Here is an 18599-nt window from a genome sequence, read left to right as displayed (position 1 = left end):
TCCATGTGTGAGAGCAGATTTTCATGTTTGTTGCAAATTAAGTCCAAACAGAGGAATTGGCTTGCAGTGGAAAGCGATATTCATTGTGCATTATCAAGTACCACTCCTAACATTGGAAAGCTTGTCAGTGGGAAAAGAATCCACTAGTCTGGTTGCAAAGAACAATGTTAGTTGTATACTCCTACATAATTTCAAAATTCTGTTTGTTTGAAATAAATTTCACAGCAAAATGTTAAAGAAGTATTCATGTATTTCCTGGAAATTATGTTTGGAAGAAATATATTTCAGACCAAAATGTCAGCTGTCTACTATTTTATATCATTTCTCGAAATTCTGTTTGTAAGAAATATATTTCTAACCAAAATGTTTGTTGTCTATGCTTTATTTATCATTACTCAAAAATGAAATGGTCCAGGATATTTTTTTTAATTGGGCTGGTGGTCCATGGCCTGAAACGAGTTGAGAACCACTGATCTATGCGTCCCGAGAGCCGGCTTGTAAGTGGAATATTTCCTACGTTGAAAATGCATTTAATACAACTAACCAACCAAACATCATTCCTAGCCAAGCCTACCAAGCTTTTTAACCCTCTGAACTCTGAAGTCTCCTGGCCACGATTGTGGCTTTATGGGTATGGGTCTCCTGGCCACGATCGTGTCTAGCCTATTTGTGCGGGAGGTTTTAAGCGTTGGCAGGAAGTTGGTGACTGTAATAACTTCTCTCAATATTTACTAATTTCCTGGGTATTAAATAATACAACTTTGAGAAATTAGACAGAATAATGATTTTTGGTTAGTAGCAGTGTTTCTCTATCACTTCGTATACAGAAATGCATTTTTTTGTGACAACACACACCACTTGCTATGCAACTTCCCATCATTATTACTGCTCTTGTACAGTAAGTAGTGCCCTAATATTTTGTATGCTGATGCATATTAGTTTCTTAAGCATGAATATAATCCCCCACCCCTAAATTTATAAACCTTGATTCTTTGGTTTAAAAAAAAAAAAAAAAAAAAAAAAAAAAAAAAAATCAATTTCTCAGAGTGGACCTACCAACCCATTTGCGACCTGAAAGGGTTAAATGTGCTTAGAACACTTCCATTAGCCTACAAATGGATAAAATCATTAACACAAAGCCTATTTTATAGTAAAGTGTTGAATCATCATCATCATCTGAATCTCCTTTCCCACCCTAGGGCAGGGTGAGTAGCAGCAATGTCCAGACAGCCCAAATTTGCCCAATCCAATGGCCCATGCTTCCATTAACTCATCATTCAAGCCCCCAGAATCCTGGCTTTATTGGATATGCCAAAAACACTCACCATGTTCTATAGCTTCATATAATTGTATCTGATAGAGTCAATCCAGATGCTGCCATGTCAGAAAGGCGTGCCAATCCCTGATCATGCACTTCTCCTCACAACATTCATCCAGCCAGCTTGATCTGTCAGTTCCTTAGCCTCACCAACTTCCAAACCTCTCTTCCTCACACACTCATCCACCTTCTCTCTCCACCTTCTCCTTGGCCTACCTTGCCTCCTCTCTCCTTCAAATTCGCTCAGATAAACCTTTTTCACCACTCTGTTGTTATCCATTCTCTCCACATGACCAGACCATCTCAGTATGCACACTCTCTTCGATTCTGGTGTCCACCGACCTCCTCACTCCACATCTTTCACGAATCACATTAATTCGTATCCTATCCACCCTCTACACTCCACACATATTCCTCAGCAGTCCCATCTCCACTGCTCTTACTCTTGACTTTTCATTTTCATGCCACACCATAGTCTCACACCCATATGTTAAAGTGGGCACTAACACTCCTTCATGTAAGCCTCGTGCAGCTGCAACACTCAAGCCTCTCTTTCTTATCAAGGCCTTCATTGCCCCAGCTACATTCCCTCCTTTCAAGTTCTTTTGCACGTTTTCCTCTCTTCTCTATCACTGTACCCAGATATTTGAACTCTCTCACCAAATCCAGTCTCTCTCCATTCACTGTAACATCAAACTGGGAGTCACCTCTCTCAATAACCATCACTTTACTCCTTTCTACATTAGCTCTCAAGGCACAATGCTCACACACATCAGCAAATCTCTGCACTAGCCTACCAAGTTCTTGTCCGGTCTTTGAAAGCAGTACTGCATCTTCAGCATACAACAAATCCGAGATGGTCCAACCAGCACCATTCATTACCAACGGCATCCCTCTCTCCATTACTCGTGTTTTTACTTCTCTCATCACCCCATCCATATATATATATATATATATATATATATATATATATATATACATATATATATATATTGAACAACCATGGGGACATCACACAATCTTGCTGCACCCCCACATCGATCGTGAAACATTCACTTAGATGCCCATTAATCCTTAGAGATGCATCACTACCATCATAAACACTTTTGATGGCACCTAGCAGCATACCATCTACACTGTACATGTGCAAAGCTTTCCACAATCCTTCTCTGTCCACTCTGTCATAAGCTTTTTCCAGATTCATGAATGCCATAAACACCTTATGATAATTCTCACAAGCCTTCTCTACTATCTGTCTCACTGCAAATATTCGATCCACACACCCTCTGCCACTCCTAAAGCCACCCTGTTCATCACTCACTAGGACTTTTGATATCTCTCTTCCTTTCTCTATAATAATTCTTCCATATACCTTCCCTACCACACTCAATAAACTTATGCCATGATAATTCTTGCACTCACTTCGCTCATCTTTATTTTTGTATAGGAGTACAATCAAAACCTTTTTTCCACTCTGCTGGCACAGTTTCACTCATCCATGCCTTCTAACATAACTCCTACAAGCACTTCATTCCACTCTCTCCAATACACTTAAGCATCCCTGCACACACCTCATCAACCCCAGCTGTTTTCCCATTATGCGGCCATTTCACAGTGCTCTTCATCTATACAAGTGTCACATCTCATGGTACTGCATTCCTTCTCTGCACACCCCCAAAACCAATCATGTTTACAGCTGCTCTTCTCTCTGTATTCCCATTCATCAGGCTTTCAAAATATTCTTTCCATCTGTTCCTTACTTCACCCCTACAGGTTAATAATCTACCACCTACATCCTTCACACCATCACATTTCTTTCCACTTCCACTTCTACATTTCCGCACCTCTTTCCAGAATAACTTCCTATTTTCAGAGTAGTTTGCATTCATTTTTCTTCCTAGATCCTCATTTACCTCCTTTTTCCTCTTCACAAGTCTCTTTACATGCTTCTTGCTCTCAACACATTTCAGTTCTTATTTCAACTGAACCTCTGTCCTGTGACCACTTTAGCCACTTCTTCCTCTTTTCCTCCACCGCTCTCTTAACCTCCTCATCCCAACATGCCGTACCTTTCTTTTATGTTGTTACTCTTGCCACACCACACACTGCTTTAGCAATCCTAACTAAGCAATCCCTATATGCATTACACAGCTGTCCAAATCCATTTCATTACAATTCACCGATTCTAACTCCTCCTCTACTTTGGTCTTGTAATCATCTGCCATATCCTTGATCCTCAGCTTCTCAACTTTCAGTCTTTCTCCCTGACTGCTCCTTTCTCTCCTGATCCACCTCACTCCTCTCAGCTTGATCATATCATCTGACAGACCTCCACATCGTCCTCTCACGGCCCTCGTATCAGCAACCATTCCCATCATCGACCTCTCTACGAGCACATAATCAATCAGGCTTCTTTCAACATGATCCCCTTTCCCTCTATACCATGTATATTTACGTGCATCTCTGTGTTTGAAATACAAGTTACTAATGCACAACCTCCTCTCCTGACACATATCCTTTAGTCTTTTCCCATTATCATTTTCTCCTGGTACTCCATAACGACCCATTATGTCATCCTCAGGACCATTGCCTACTCTTCCATCCACCATAAAGTGTTGAACACATCATATAATTTATGGAATATTGTATTGAAAGTACAAACTCTAAGTCAAAAATCTGTATGTTGACTTCGTAAGAGGGGACCATGAGTACACACACACACAAACACATACACAGTGACATGACAGCCCTGATTCAATCCTACAATCAAACTAAACTCAGTTAATGCACCATTAACTCCTAACAGATGCTTTGGTTCCAATACGCATAAGCTGGGCGGCTTTTAGTAATCCACTCTCCAACCTTTGGACTCCTAGGATTTTCCACACTGCTTGTCAGTTTCCTGTATCACAAGCCATCATGAAGTAAAACACTGAGTTTGCAAAATCCCCCCCCCCCTTTTTTTCCCTGAAGACTAACAGTACTGCAATGGAGAAAACCAAAAAAAATGAGTCACTAAATAACTACAATACTAAGTCTGGTAACTCAGACATTCCAGTCCTACCAAAAAACTGTGAAGACATTCCAAAAAATTTTTTGCTATGGGATGCACTTATACTGTACAGTCCTTCAGCTGGCTTAACCCTGAATCCCATTCCCCCCCCCCCATCCTGTCCCCCCCCAAAAGGATATGTACAGTAAACTTCTTAAATTTTTACCAACACATTCTGGCAAATGTTACACTCTAAAATTATAGGGTAAGCATAAATGAACTGTATCAATGACAGTTTATCAGTAAAGAAAAACAACATACCTTAAGCCCCTTCTCCAAAATCTCCTCTGCTTTGGGTCCACGCACAGTACAGTGCACAGCAATCTTTTCATTACGCCGGATACCAAAAGATCGCACGGTGTAGCGAGCCTTCGAGAACACGGGCTTCTGGCCAGTGAGGGACTCCAACACCTTTAAGAAATATAAAATTATACTTTATTCACTAGTTTCAAATCTCCTAATGGCACTGGGTAAGAAGGGATAATGTCTCCATACCTATATAATGTGTACACAGAACAGTTCAGCGTACCTTTGACTAGTAAGGGAACTGGTTGCGAACTTCAAGCTCAATGTAAAAGCTCATTAAACTATGCATTTAAGTATACATTACATGCACTGCAAGGCCAGAATGATAGTCAAATAATATGGGTTAGAAAAGTGACAAAAATGCTTTATGACACTATCTATCTATAGCATGACGCCCTAATCCTGCAAAGGGTGGCCGCAGACAAAACGCCTCCAAGTCGCTCTGCCACCCACCACTTGACTGCCCTCCCCCCAACTCACTTCCCCTTCCCTCATATACCACTCAACTCCATCCCTCCATCTCATACGCCCACTTAGTCAGTCTTTCATTCTCCATTCTCTCCACATGTCCATACCACCTCAGTGTATTTCTCCTAATTTTCTCAACCACATCCACATCCACCCCACAACATTCCTTCACTTCGTCATTTGTCAACCTGTCCTTCTATGTCGCTCCACATGCTCCTCTCAAGTAACTCATTTCCATTGCTCTCACTCTTGCCTTGTTCCCCTCTAGCAAGGTCTATGCCTCGCTTCCATACGTCAGGGTAGGGATCACAATACTATCATGCAGTGACTTCTTATCTTCTATACTCACCTCCCTATTCCTCATCACTGCTTTCAGTGACCCAACAACCTTCCTTCCCTGCTGTACCCTTTCAAACACTTCATCCCCCAAAGTTCCAACCTTACTCATCACACTACCCAAGTACTTGAATGCACTCACATTCTCAAATATCCTCACCATCCAACCTCACTGTACAATGTGTGATTTCACTCCTCTCAAACACCATAACTTTACTCTTGTTTACATTAACTTTCAGATTCCTCTTCCTACACACTGTCCCAATTTCATTCACCAAACCATGCAACTCCCATACATTTTCACTCAACAATATTATATCAGCAAACAGCAACACTGGAATCTTCCACACCTCACCCTCATTCATTAGAGCCATTCCCACATCCACTGCCCTACCTTGCACCTTTACAACCCCATCCATAAATACATTAAACAGCCATGGAGATATCACACAACCCTGTTTCAGTCCCACATTTAGGTCAAAGAACTCACTCAGCTCACAATCCACTCGCACCTTAGCCCTAGCTCCCTCGTACATACTCTTCATAAAACTCAACAATTTCCCCTCCACTCCATATATTCTTAATACCTTCCACATATCTTGCCTATCTATTCTGTCATAAGCTTTCTCCAAGTCCATGAAGGCAGCATACACTTTCTTTCCCTTATCTAGATACTTCTCCACTAAACATCTTAGAACACATATCTGATCTACACACCCTTTACCCTTCGTAAATCCCCCTTGTTCTTCTCCAACTAGCTCCTCTGTTATACGCCTAACCCTATCAATGAGTATTCTACCATATATTTTTTCAGTCACACTAAGAAGGCAAATGCCCTTATGGTTACCACATACTTCTCTCTCCCATTTTCCTTTGTATAAAAGAATAATTATACCTGATTTCCAGTCCTCTGGAACCCTTCCCTCTTTCCAAGCCAATCTACACAACTTCCATATCCACTCCACAACAATCTCACCCCCATACTTCAGCATTTCACCATACACTCCATCAATTCCCGGGGCCTTTCCCATCTTGATCTTCTTCACTGCTTCCACTACTTCTGTCCTACTGATATCTTCCTCCCTCCTCTCATCTCTCCTTCTCCCAGCCATTTCCCAACCACTTGTACTCGCATTGCCCTCACTCTCTACTTTCAACAAATCCTCAAAGTGCTCCTTCCATCTCCTCAATTTCTCTCTCTTCACCAACAATCTATTATTCCCATCTTTCACTCCCCTACTATTTCCCCTTTCACACTGTCTTGCTTTCTTTACCTCCTTCCACAACAATTTCTTACTCTCCCTCCATTTAAAACAACAGATTCCTCCCAAACTCTTCATCCACTTTCTTCTTACTCTCCTTCACCAACCTCTTTACCTCCCTTCTCCTGCTCACATATACCACTCTCCTCTCTCTCTCATCTTCTCCCCTACCTGCACTCCCTCGCCATTCACTTTATGCCTTCTTCTTTTGTTCCACAGCTCGTTTCCCCTCATCATTCCACCATGCTGTCCCTTGAACACCCCTGCATCTCCTCCTCACTCCACAAACCACATCACACGCTGCACCCATCTCTTCCGTGAATATCTTACATACATCTTCCACCCCTTCCATCTGCTCTAACTCATACCTTCCCAATCTTTCTTTCACTATGCTCTTATAATGTGCCATTTTCTCACTATCTTGCAACTACTCCACTCTTCTCAACGGAGCTGTTTCCTTCTGTCTTCCCCTTCATCTCTTCACCCATAAGTGATGGTCTGAGATTCCATTCCCCCACCCTCTCCACACTCTTGCATCCAACACTTGTCTTCTCATTCGCTCATCCACACACATATAAACTATCAGTGCCTTTCGTTCAACAAGTTCACCGTCCATCCTCCTCATGACTCTCCATGTATACCTGTGGATCATAGTATGCCGAAAGAAGGTGTTGGCTATTGCCAACCCCTTACTATCACAGATGTCCACCAAAGCACTACCATTCCCATCTACTACAGCTTGCACACCCCACTGACCAACCACTCATACATTCCCAACTTTGCCATTCATTTCTCCAATCAAAAACACTCTCTCACTCCTCTCAAACTTGTCCATACTTGCTTCTACACTTGCCCAAAACTCATCTTTCACTCTTGCCACTTGGTCCTCTGTCAACGCATACGGATGTACAATCGCCCAAGCTTGTATACCTACTTTCATCCTCACCCATACAATCCTTGCACTCACTGTTCCATACTTTCTTATATTCTCCTTCCAATTCTTGCCTATCGTCAGACATACTCCCTCTCTTCTCCTCTCATTCTCATTAACTCCCGCACATATTCCTAAACCGTATTCCCATTCTCTCACCCTTTCACCTTTCCATTTAGTTTCGGTCAATCCACATACATCCACTCCTGCATCCTCAAGCACCTGAACAACCTTACTCTCTTTCACTTCATCATTCACTCCTCTCACATTCCATGTCCCCACTCTTAGAATGTCCTTTGTCCGTTCCTTAGTCGTCGACGTATGGTCCGTCCTGGTCTGAGGCGCTTATTCGCTTGTTTAGTTAATTCTTTTTACGAGGTGGCTCACTAACCCACCACCAACCCTTTTAGAAGCCTCATACGACAAGCAGGGATGCTGGGGGAGTATTCTCGAAAATTTTCGAAGTCACTTATTTAAATTATGACATGCCATAAACATCATAAACCTCAAATTAGCAAAGTCACAAATGTATGAAATTTTATCTTTCATCAGCAGCCTTCAGAATTTTGTGAATATATCATATTATCAAAGCAAATTCAGTACGTTAATTTATTTATCTATATGCTGCATTTATCCATAAACTGTAGAATTGTGCGACGTAAACTGAAACAGCTTTATGTACTGGTAAATTTTAATGTGTATGGTATTTGATTTATCTTTTCATACATTTGTGACTTCGCTAATTTGAGGTTTATGAAGTTTATGACTCGTGTCAAAATTTAAATCAATGTCTTGTCATAAATCATTTATGTCACTTTTCTAACCCTTATTTTGACTATCATTCTGGCCCTACAAAGTTATTGTTCTTAACACATAAACGAAACTACAAAGCACTGTGACAGCATCGGATCATCTTAGCGTTTTAATCGCAGACTACAGTACATCGATCTATCTACTGACAGACGCCTTAATCCTGTAAGGGGTGGCCACAAACAAATCGCCTCCATGTCGCCCTGTCCCCCGCCATTTCACTGCTCTGCTCCCAGCTCACACACCCCTCTCTCACATACCTCTCCAATCCATCCTTCCATCTCATCCTTGGCCTCCCCCTATCTCGCCATCCCTCCACCTCACATACACTCTCCTTATCGGTCCCTCACTCTCCCTCCACTCTGCATGGCTAAACCACCTCAATGTGTTTCTCGTAACGGCTTCTGTCACATCCACACCACAATGCACCTTCACAACCTCATTTGTCAGTCTGTCTCGCCATGTGACTCCACAGGCTCCTCTCAAATAACTCATTTCCAATGCTCTCACTCTTGACTTCTGTTCCTCCAACAAGGACCAAGCTTCACTTCCATACATTAGAGTTGGTATCACAATACTGTCATGCAGTAAATTTTCCACTTCCATGCTCACTTCCCTGTTTCTTATCACTGCTTTCAAAGAACCAGCAACCTTTCTTCCTTGCTGTACCCTTTCAAGCACTTCACACTCTAAACTTCCATCCTTATTCATCACACTACCCAAGTACTTAAATGCACTCCCATTTTCCATTTCCTCCTCCTCCAACCTCACTATACATTCACTGACTTCACTTCTATCGAAGACCATAACTTTACTCTTCCTTGCCATTCACCTTTAGATTTTGTTTCTTACGCACTCCCAAACTCATCCACCAAGCCTTGCAGCTCCCGTTCATCTTCACTTAACACAGTATCATCTGCAAACAACAGTACAGGGAGTTTCCAAACACTGCCCTCTCTCATTAGGGCAACTCCAACATCCACTGCCCTGCCTTGTCTCTCTTTTATAACTCCATCCATATACAGATTGAATAACCATGGAGACATGACACATCCCGGTTTCAATCCAACCTTGAAAAAGGAAAATTCACTAAGCTCACTATCCATTTGCACTGCAGCCTTAGCATCCTCATACATACTCTTCACAGCACTCAACAACTTCCCATTTACTTCATATATTCTTAATACTTTCCACAAGCCTTGTCTATCCACCCTATCATGTACTTTCTCCACATCCATGAAGGCCACATACAACTTCCTTCCCTTCTCTAGAAACTTTTCCACTAGAGATCTACACAACCTCTTCCCTTCCTAAAACCTCCCTGTTCTTCTCCAAGAAATTTCTCTGCTATTTCCCTCGATCAATAAGTATCCTACCGTATACTTTTCCTATTACACCAAGAAGACAAATGCCCCTAAGACTACCACACATTTTTTCCCCTTTTCCTTTGTACAAGGGAATAATTATACCTGACTTCCAATCCTCCAGGACTCTACCTTCCTCCCAGGCCAATCTGCACATCTTCCACATCCATTCTACTACTATCTCTCCCCCATGCTTCAGCATTTCACCACACACTCCATCAATTCCTGGGACTTTCCCCATTTTGACTTTCTTCACTGCTTCCACAATGATTTCTTCCTCTCTTCTCACATCCTTCCTTCTAGCAGCCATTCCCCAGCCACATATACTAGCATTACTTTCATTCTCTATGTTCAACAATTCCTTCTCTCCATCTGCTTAGTTTTTCTCCCTTCTCCACTACCAACATTTTTATCTTTCACTCCCCGACTAACTTCACTGCCACCCTGTCTAACTCTCTTTACTTCTTTCCAGAACATTTTCTTACATCCACTTTACATTCAAATTCCTTCCAAATTCCTCATCCACTCTCTTACTTATCTTTTTACCTCTCTCTTCCTCTCTACACATAACTCTCTTCCATCTCTCAACTTCTTCTACGCTCCTGTTTCTCCCCCATTCACTATATGCTTTCTTCTTCTGTACCACAGCCTCTCTCACCTCTTCATTCCACCATGCTGTTCATTGCACCCCCTTTCATCTTCTCTTCACCCCACACCCCACCTCACATGCTGCACAGATTTCTTCTGTAAATATCTTGCACATACCTTCCACATCCCCCATCTGCTCCAATCCATATTTACCCAATCATTCTCAAATATTTATCAGCAATATATGAAAGACAGGTGTGTGAGCTGGGAGCAGGGCATTGAAATGGCAGGGGACAAGCAACATAAGAGGTGATTTGTTTGTGGTCCCCCTTTACAGGATTAAGGTGTCTGGCAATAGATAGATAGACCAGCAGCATCCTATGGTGGTCCTAGATCCTTAACCCATGGATTGCGCAATTACTTTTTTTTTTTTATCCCATGGTGCCCAAAAAATCGATTTTTTTTTTTTAATAGATTTTGTTTATTATAAAGTTGAAGATAAACATCCAGGGCATCATCTGGTGTGGAAATATATATATATAATCTCTTTCTCTCTCTGTCTTTGAGTAGCGCCATGCATAAGTTTACGTAGAGGAGTTGTGGGGGGGTGGGGGTGGGGGGGGCATCTCTCTCTCCATCTTTGCATAGTGCCATGCGTAAGTTTGTGTAGGGGTGGAGTAGTTAGCAGTGATGCACAGCCAGCACAGCCTGAGCTGTGGCTCGCAATCTACGTGTTAAGAATCTACGGCCACAATATTTTGCAGCTTTTTTTTTTTTCTTCTTCTTTTTCTTTCTTTCTTCGTCCACCTCCTTCCTTAGTCCTTCTTGGAATTCTTCAAGTATTTTCCAACTGTGTTTTCAATATCAGTGATTTTGTTTAATTTCTTTTAAAAGTAACAAAAATCATTTCAAAAGCAGTGTTTGTTTACAGATAGACACCATCTTGCACCACCATTTTCTAGCAAAATTATCCACATCAGTGCCTATTTATCCAAAGCTAAGTTTACACAACCTAACCTAACAACACTTATCCTGAAGTTACCTATTTAGGCTAACCTAATCAGTTTTATGCTACCCTAACCTATGTGTGAAGACACATGCCATCTTAGAACCCATTTTTTGGGGAAATTACCCATATCAGCGCCTATTTATCCAAACCTAGCCTAAATTTTTTTAACAACCCAAGCTTATTTATCCTGACATTTCCTAACTGATTTTAAGCTAACCTAACCAAACTTACCCAAACATGTGCACAGAGACTGACGGAAGACATCTTAGAATGCCATTCTTGTGCAAAATTACCCTTATCAGTGCCCATTTACTCAAACCTAACCTAAATTTTCTTAAGCCAGCCTTATCCATCCATCCATTGCCAGACGCCATGTATCCCAAATGGGGTGGCCAAGGGCTTAGAGTTAATTGTTTTACAGGGAGGGGCACTAATCCTCCACCAACCCCACTTGACACGTAGGGATGCCAACAGCATCTGGTGTCCCAGGCGGTCACCCATCCAAGTACTAACCAGACTCAACGTTGCTTAACTTTGCTGATCGGACGGGAAGCGGTGTACTCAACGTGGTATAGCCTTATTTATACTAAAAAAATAACCCACAACCTATTTCATGTTAACCTAACCAAATTTATCCAAACTTAAAACCTATCCCTCATACAATCATATTTTCCATGTTTATTGACGGATCCTCCTCATACTCAGAAAGACACTTCTCTCTTAATAAAGTCACAATTTTTTTATTTTCATTTTTTAAAATTTATTTATTTATTTTTTGAGGTGGTCTTACTCCTCCTTAACCCCTACACCGCGGGCTTGTTTACCAATGACTTGCGTTTGCCGCGGGGTTGTTTGGGCTCCGACAGACTCTCAAAAAATATTTGCCAAAAATCAGTTATTAGTCCTAGAATAATAAAATTACATATGCTTATGGCACATACCTTCAGCTTTCTCCTGGAATGATTGTTGAGCCTTCGTCAGTTACCGTAGGACTTGTGGAGACCTCTGAAGTAGGGTAACGAAGTCTCCACTTTACACTTCCCGACAACCCGTAATATGATTACCACAGCCAGATACAAACACTATAAACACTATTCTACAATTTTCAAGTAGTTTGGGATCCATACTAAAAAAAAAAAAAAACACTGTGAAAGCAATGGAAATTATGAGCGCGTCTGATCGTCGCACTGGCACTAGTTCGCTCTTAGTAGTCTGTCATTTATTATTCATAAAACCCCTCACACTTTATATTTCTATTACTATATAACACTTATATATATCTACAGTCTTTATTCATAAGTTTCCTTCAGTAGTATTAGTCTATTGTCACTGTAGGGATTCAATTTCTTTCAGTAAAATACGTAGCATTCACTTTCTCGTCCTGTATACTGGCATTGAGAGTGAATGTCACTTTCATCTTCACTCTCATAACTCATAGCATTCAGACATGCTAGAGTGAAACTTTCACTTTCATTACTCCTAGGGTATATACTCGTATTCTTATAATACTACTCATTTACATTTCTATTTACGTTCTCTATTTTATTTACGTTATTTACATTTCTATTTTATTTACACTGTGTTGTGCACTGTCACTTGAAATAACTTATAAAACTGTTTTCCATTGTTCACGTATATTTACATTCATTACTTTCACTTGCTGTTTACACATTATTTACAATTCCACTTGCACTGTTTTACTCAATAGAAAGATCGTAGTCACTCTTTTATCAATTGTCAGCCCTTTACCTCTTTCCACACGAGGTTTAGTAGGGGGTAAAGGTCACAGGGCCATTTGCATGGGGGTGAAAAAAGGCCTTGAAGTCAGCAAGAAGAAACATACGTACTCTCACTTCGGAAGTTGAGAGTAACCTGATAACGGAGGGCTAGCGTGGAGGCCTGCTAAGGGGTTATTCAGGGTTACCAATATTACTTCTTGAAACAGCTAAGTCTAGCACTGATATGATTGGCAGGAAATCTAGACAATACATTATAAATTTGGTAGTTCCAGGTGAATGTAAATATCACTTAGGCTTCTCTCTTCCCTCCTTACGAAAATAGATTAGAGGCCTACTTAGGAGATATATTTTCAGAGCTACCAATGTTAGATCTTGAAACATCTTTGTTTAGCACTGATATGATTGGCAGGAAATCTAGACAATACATTATAAATTAGGTAGTTCCAGGTGAATGTAAATATCACTTAGGCTTCTTCCTTCCCTCCTTACATGTATATTTATTACGAAAATAGATTATAGGGCATATTTCAAGGGGAAAAAAACAGCAAAAATTAGCGAACGAGTGCACGTGAGGTGTTGTCAGGTGATAATTAGCCAATTCCAGGTGTTTGGCACTCTCCCTTACCTTATTTCTTTCTTGTATATATTATTTGGTATAAGAATAGGACATAGGGCTTATTTCAATGGATGAAATCAGTGAAAAATTCCAGGGAAGATTTACTTAGCGTAGCACGGCCGGGCAGGCGAGAGGATAGGGTAATGGAGGGGGGGTAGGGAGGGGAGTCAAGAACGGGGAGAAATGGCTAAATTGTCAACAATGGATGGGAGTACAGATGAGATTAGGAGTGCTGACTAGTGTTGGACATTGGCAGTACTGATAGATGATACAAGCCCCCACTTGGAAGCCCGGGTGAATTCAAAATAACACAGAATCACAAAAGCGACGCCCTGCGGTATGATCCCTTGCTCCCAAGCGTCACGAAAGTGACGCCCCGCGGTTAAGGGGTTAAGGACTACCTAATTCTTATAACTATAGTGCTAAAACCATATTTACAATATATGTATTGAGTACATGAATGTAAAGCATACATACAAGTGCTAATATCTATCTATCTATCTATTGCACAATGCCTTAATCCCGTAAGGGGTGGCCACAAACAAATTATGTACCTCCATGTCGCTCTGTCCCCCGCCATTTCACTGTCCTGCTTCCAGCTCACACCCCCCTCTCTCATATACCTCCATCTCATCCTTGGCTTCCCCCTCACTCTCACTCACATCACTCTCCTCGTCACTCTTGCTCTCCATATGGCTAAACCACCTCAATGTATTTCTCCTAATGCTTTTTATCACATCCACATCCACACCACAATGCTCCTTCACTTCCTCTCTCCATGTGACTCCACATGCTCCTCTCAATTAACTCATTTCCACTGCTCTCATTCTTGACTTGTGTCCCTCCAACAAGGTCCAAGTTTCACTTCCATGCATTAGAGCTGGTATCACAATACTGTCATGCATGACTTTTTTACTTCCATGCCCACTTCCCTGTCTCTCATCACTGCATTCAAAGAACCAGCAACCCATCTTCCTTGTTGTACCCTCTCAAGCACTTCACCCTCTAAATTTCCAGCCTTACTCATCACAATACCCAAGTACTGTACTAACTTAAATGAACCCACATTTTCCATTTCCTCCTCATCCAACCTCACTGTACATTCAGTGACTTCATTTCTCTTGAAAACCACAACTTTTCTCTATATTCACCTTCAGATTCTGTTTCTTACACTCTCTCTCTAACTCATTCACCAGGCCTTGCAGCTCCCCTTTGTCTTCACTTAAACTGGCTCCTGTAGTCCTGCCATATCTAAAGCAATGGTTTCCAACCTTTTCTAATTCTCGTCCCCCCTCACTGAATGACACATTCCCTGCGCCCCCCTTCCTCAAATACACTGTACTGTATTTTACTGGAATAGTTGGCACATGGCAATAAATATCACAGATTCTTAATCTCTGAAATTGTTTATATATTCAGATAACAAGATTTCTTATTCGTATCTTAAATATTTTCTCCATATTTAGAAATTACTGAATTCCATCATAATTCATAGTTTTCAAATATAATTAACCCCTTTATCAAGCCTTCGCATCCCCCCAGGCAGCCCTTTATGTCCCCTTAGGGGGGCGCGCCCCACAGGTTGGAAACCACTGGTCTAGTTTACTTCTTTGCAGCAGGTTCAACTATGGCTATAACATCACATGAGACAAAACTGAGGATATCTCTAAGTAGCTACTAATAGATCTGGAAGCAGGCCATTTGTTTGTAGGTAGTGTGTGGAACACCATGCCTTGTGATGTATTTGGACAAATAGCTATAACACTTACTGTGGTCATTGTCTTTGATAGTTACTGTGATACCTTCCGTAAAAATCACGAGAGCACATAACTAGGTACTGTACTGCTTCAATCACACCCTGCAATCTGACGAACTTCTCTTCCAGATATCCTAATAAAAATGTCATCAAGCAACAGTGTGATGAACATGCTGATCAACTCAGATGAGGGGCTTTACACCATGCAGAGGCTGACCATCATGCGCAACATTTTGATGGCTGCTAATTCATGAACTCAGTGATGACAAATGTTCCTGTCATTCTCACCAACTTTGTATGAAAGTACCAGTAAATGATTACAGCCCATGTTCTTGTGAACAAGTGAGATACAAACTAAACATCACATAAATTGCTAAGAAGCCTGGGTATCTTTTTGGCATTCATACATTTGCTGGTGTCAACACTTTCTTACCCATCTGCCAAAGAAAAAGTAACCGATAAACACTAAGTGCCTCTGCACTCAATTCAAATGAGCTCGAAATATTGAACGAAGTGGGCTGGAGGTGAACTGACAAACACTAAGTCTCTCTGAAAGATTACTGAAAGCAACAGAAACCTCACGTGAAGCCTCGTCTGCTGGACAAATCGCACCATTTATAATGGCTCCAATATGCTTGCATTCGTCAGCCTTGGTCACCTAGCAGCGGTTCTCCACACTACTTGATTTCTGGCAACCTCTCTATTCAGTCCCTTATCCCTGAGGTTATACTTTATGACCTCATCTCATGTCTTTTTTGGGCCGCCTCTGGCAACCCTACCTCTGATGTTCACACTTCTCATCTTCTGCACCTGTCATCCTCCATCCTCTTAAAATGCTCAAACCATATCAATCTACCCCTCCTCATCACAACACCAATACATTCCAGTCCCATCCTTCCTCTCAGCTTCTTAAACTCAATCCTAGCCCCCATTGGCCACAAATTCAAGGATACAGTTCTCGACAAAAGTACTGCGTGACTATGTCAAGGCACGCAATACTTTTGGCAAAAAAAGAATCACCCTTTTTGGGAGAAAAAATTTAGCCAGAAGTTTTGGACGCTAGCATGACGTCACGGCAGCCTGAGGCCTTACTACGCGCTGGTTGGCTGGCACCTCAGTTGCCTGTGGGTTGCGTGAGAGGGGGGAACCCAGCCGCTCCTCCCTCTCTTGTTGCGCCATTTTTTCCCTAGTGACCTGCAGTGTTTTGGCTTTCACTACTTTACTATGTAGTAAATAATATCACAGATCACTGCTCTAAAGGAGGCAGGCCACCCCACAAAGGAAATTAGTGATTTGGTTGGTGTGGCTCGGTCGACAGTGCGGAGGTGGTGTGCCCATTACCGAGTGGAAAATAGTGGTGACGTTCCTACAAAGAAACCAAGGTCTGGTAGGCCCAGGAAAACTTCCCCGAGGTCTGTTAATGTGTTAAATAGTGCAGTGGAGTCTAATCCTCGTGTGACTGCAAGGAGAATTAAGGAGAGCAACCTGGAAGTGTTTGGTGAGATTTCAGTGCACACGGTTTCTCGAAGAGTCTATGAATTTGGTTAAACAAGCCACAGGCCTGTGAGAAAGCCTCATCTTACACGTAACAAGCGACTTCGTAGGCTTGCCTTTGCTAACAAGTACCTTACCTGGGGTGAGGACCAATGGTTGTCAGTGTTGTGGTCCGATGAGACAATGTTTACCGTTACCTGTAATCATGGAGCGCGTGTGTACCGGCGCAGAGGTAGTGACCCGCTTGACTCCCGTTACGTGGAGAGCACAGTTAAACACCCAGATTCACTAATGGTATGGGGTCGTTTCTCTGGTAAGGGTTTGGGGAAGCTTGTTGTGCTTCCCGGTAACTGCAGAGTGAATCAGGATGTTAACCTGGAGCTGCTTTGTGATCATTTACCCGAGTCCTTCGAGCTCACAGGTGCACGAATGTTTCAGCAGGACGGTGCACCTGCTCATAAAGCCAAATCTGTCACCAACTGGCTTCGTGACTGTGAGGTCTCCTTCATGAAAGACTGGCCAGGCAATAGCCCAGACATCAACCCGATAGAAAACCTCTGGTACCTCATAAAGAAGAATCTCCAAGGGAAGGACGTGAGCTCTCTGCCTAAGCTGGAAGCAACCATTCCTGAGTCCTGGGCAAGTATATCACCCCAGCACCTGAGGAACCTCGCCCTTTCACTTCCACGACGTCTCAGGTCCGTGAAGAAGCACAAAGGAAACCCTACCAAGCATTAAAGGTAATTATAATGCATTATTTACATGTTTTTTCCATACTTGAAAGGTTTGTTTCGTCGGAGGGGCGCCGGGCGCGCAATACTTTTGTCAAGCACTCTACACTACAAATCCATCTAATCATTGTCATTTCTGTATGTCTGAACCTACAATGATCCTCTTCCTTTATTGCCTAAGTCTCATTACCATACAGCATTACAATCTTAACAAATGCCACATACAACAATTCCTAAGCACAGTGTCAGGAAAAGCTACGGTTCCCTGAACTTCCTCCAATCATTTCTTACTCCACCTCCAGCACATACCATGGCCCCCAAATAACAAAACTCATCCACACTCAAGGGACTCTCCAGCAAGATCAATAATTTCATAACTGACAATCTCTACATGCTCTCCTCAACACACCACACATATGAAATCAGAATTATTTTGCAGTTTACCTCTAATACATTACATATCTTATGCCCCCACTTATCATAATCACTGTACAAGGTGGAGTTACTTCCCACACCCTTATGGCAAACCGTACATAGTCACACTTCCTCTGCTTTGACAGTACTGCCACCAGCCCTAGATATCCTCAATATTTTGTTCAAACGTACTTTCAAACCCTTGTTACTCATTCACTCTCCATTTCCTAACACCTTCCTCTGCCTCCCTTTCATTCTCTGCAATCAACACCAAGTCATCACCTTACAACATCTTCCATAGGAGTCAATTTCTAAAGTCACACCAGAGCTTCAAGCACCATGACAAACAAGGGGGCAATCCAGGACCCATCAAGAAATACATATGTCCAACGTGCTCAAAACACA

General features: G+C 41.9%; 1 protein-coding gene and 1 pseudogene across 1 annotated transcript in view; both read right to left on the bottom strand.

Annotated features, from left to right (window-relative positions):
* RpL11 (ribosomal protein L11) overlaps window positions 1–18599 on the bottom strand; it is a 72234-nt gene that overhangs the window by 23524 nt on the left and 30111 nt on the right. Inside the window, exon 3 of the mRNA XM_080267153.1 lies at window positions 4632–4781. Coding sequence (XP_080123279.1) covers window positions 4632–4781 — 150 coding nt within the window. The remainder of the gene's footprint in view (window positions 1–4631; window positions 4782–18599) is intronic.
* LOC145393173 (5S ribosomal RNA) lies at window positions 11910–12027 on the bottom strand (annotated as a pseudogene).

The sequence above is a fragment of the Coenobita brevimanus genome, chromosome 23, assembly GCF_032717465.1.
Source record: "Coenobita brevimanus isolate Jiangsu-jjx chromosome 23, ASM3271746v2, whole genome shotgun sequence".
NCBI classification, from domain to species: Eukaryota; Metazoa; Arthropoda; class Malacostraca; order Decapoda; family Coenobitidae; genus Coenobita; species Coenobita brevimanus.
Note: the sequence above shows the minus strand (reverse complement) of the source record. Positions and strands in the feature narration are given on the sequence as shown.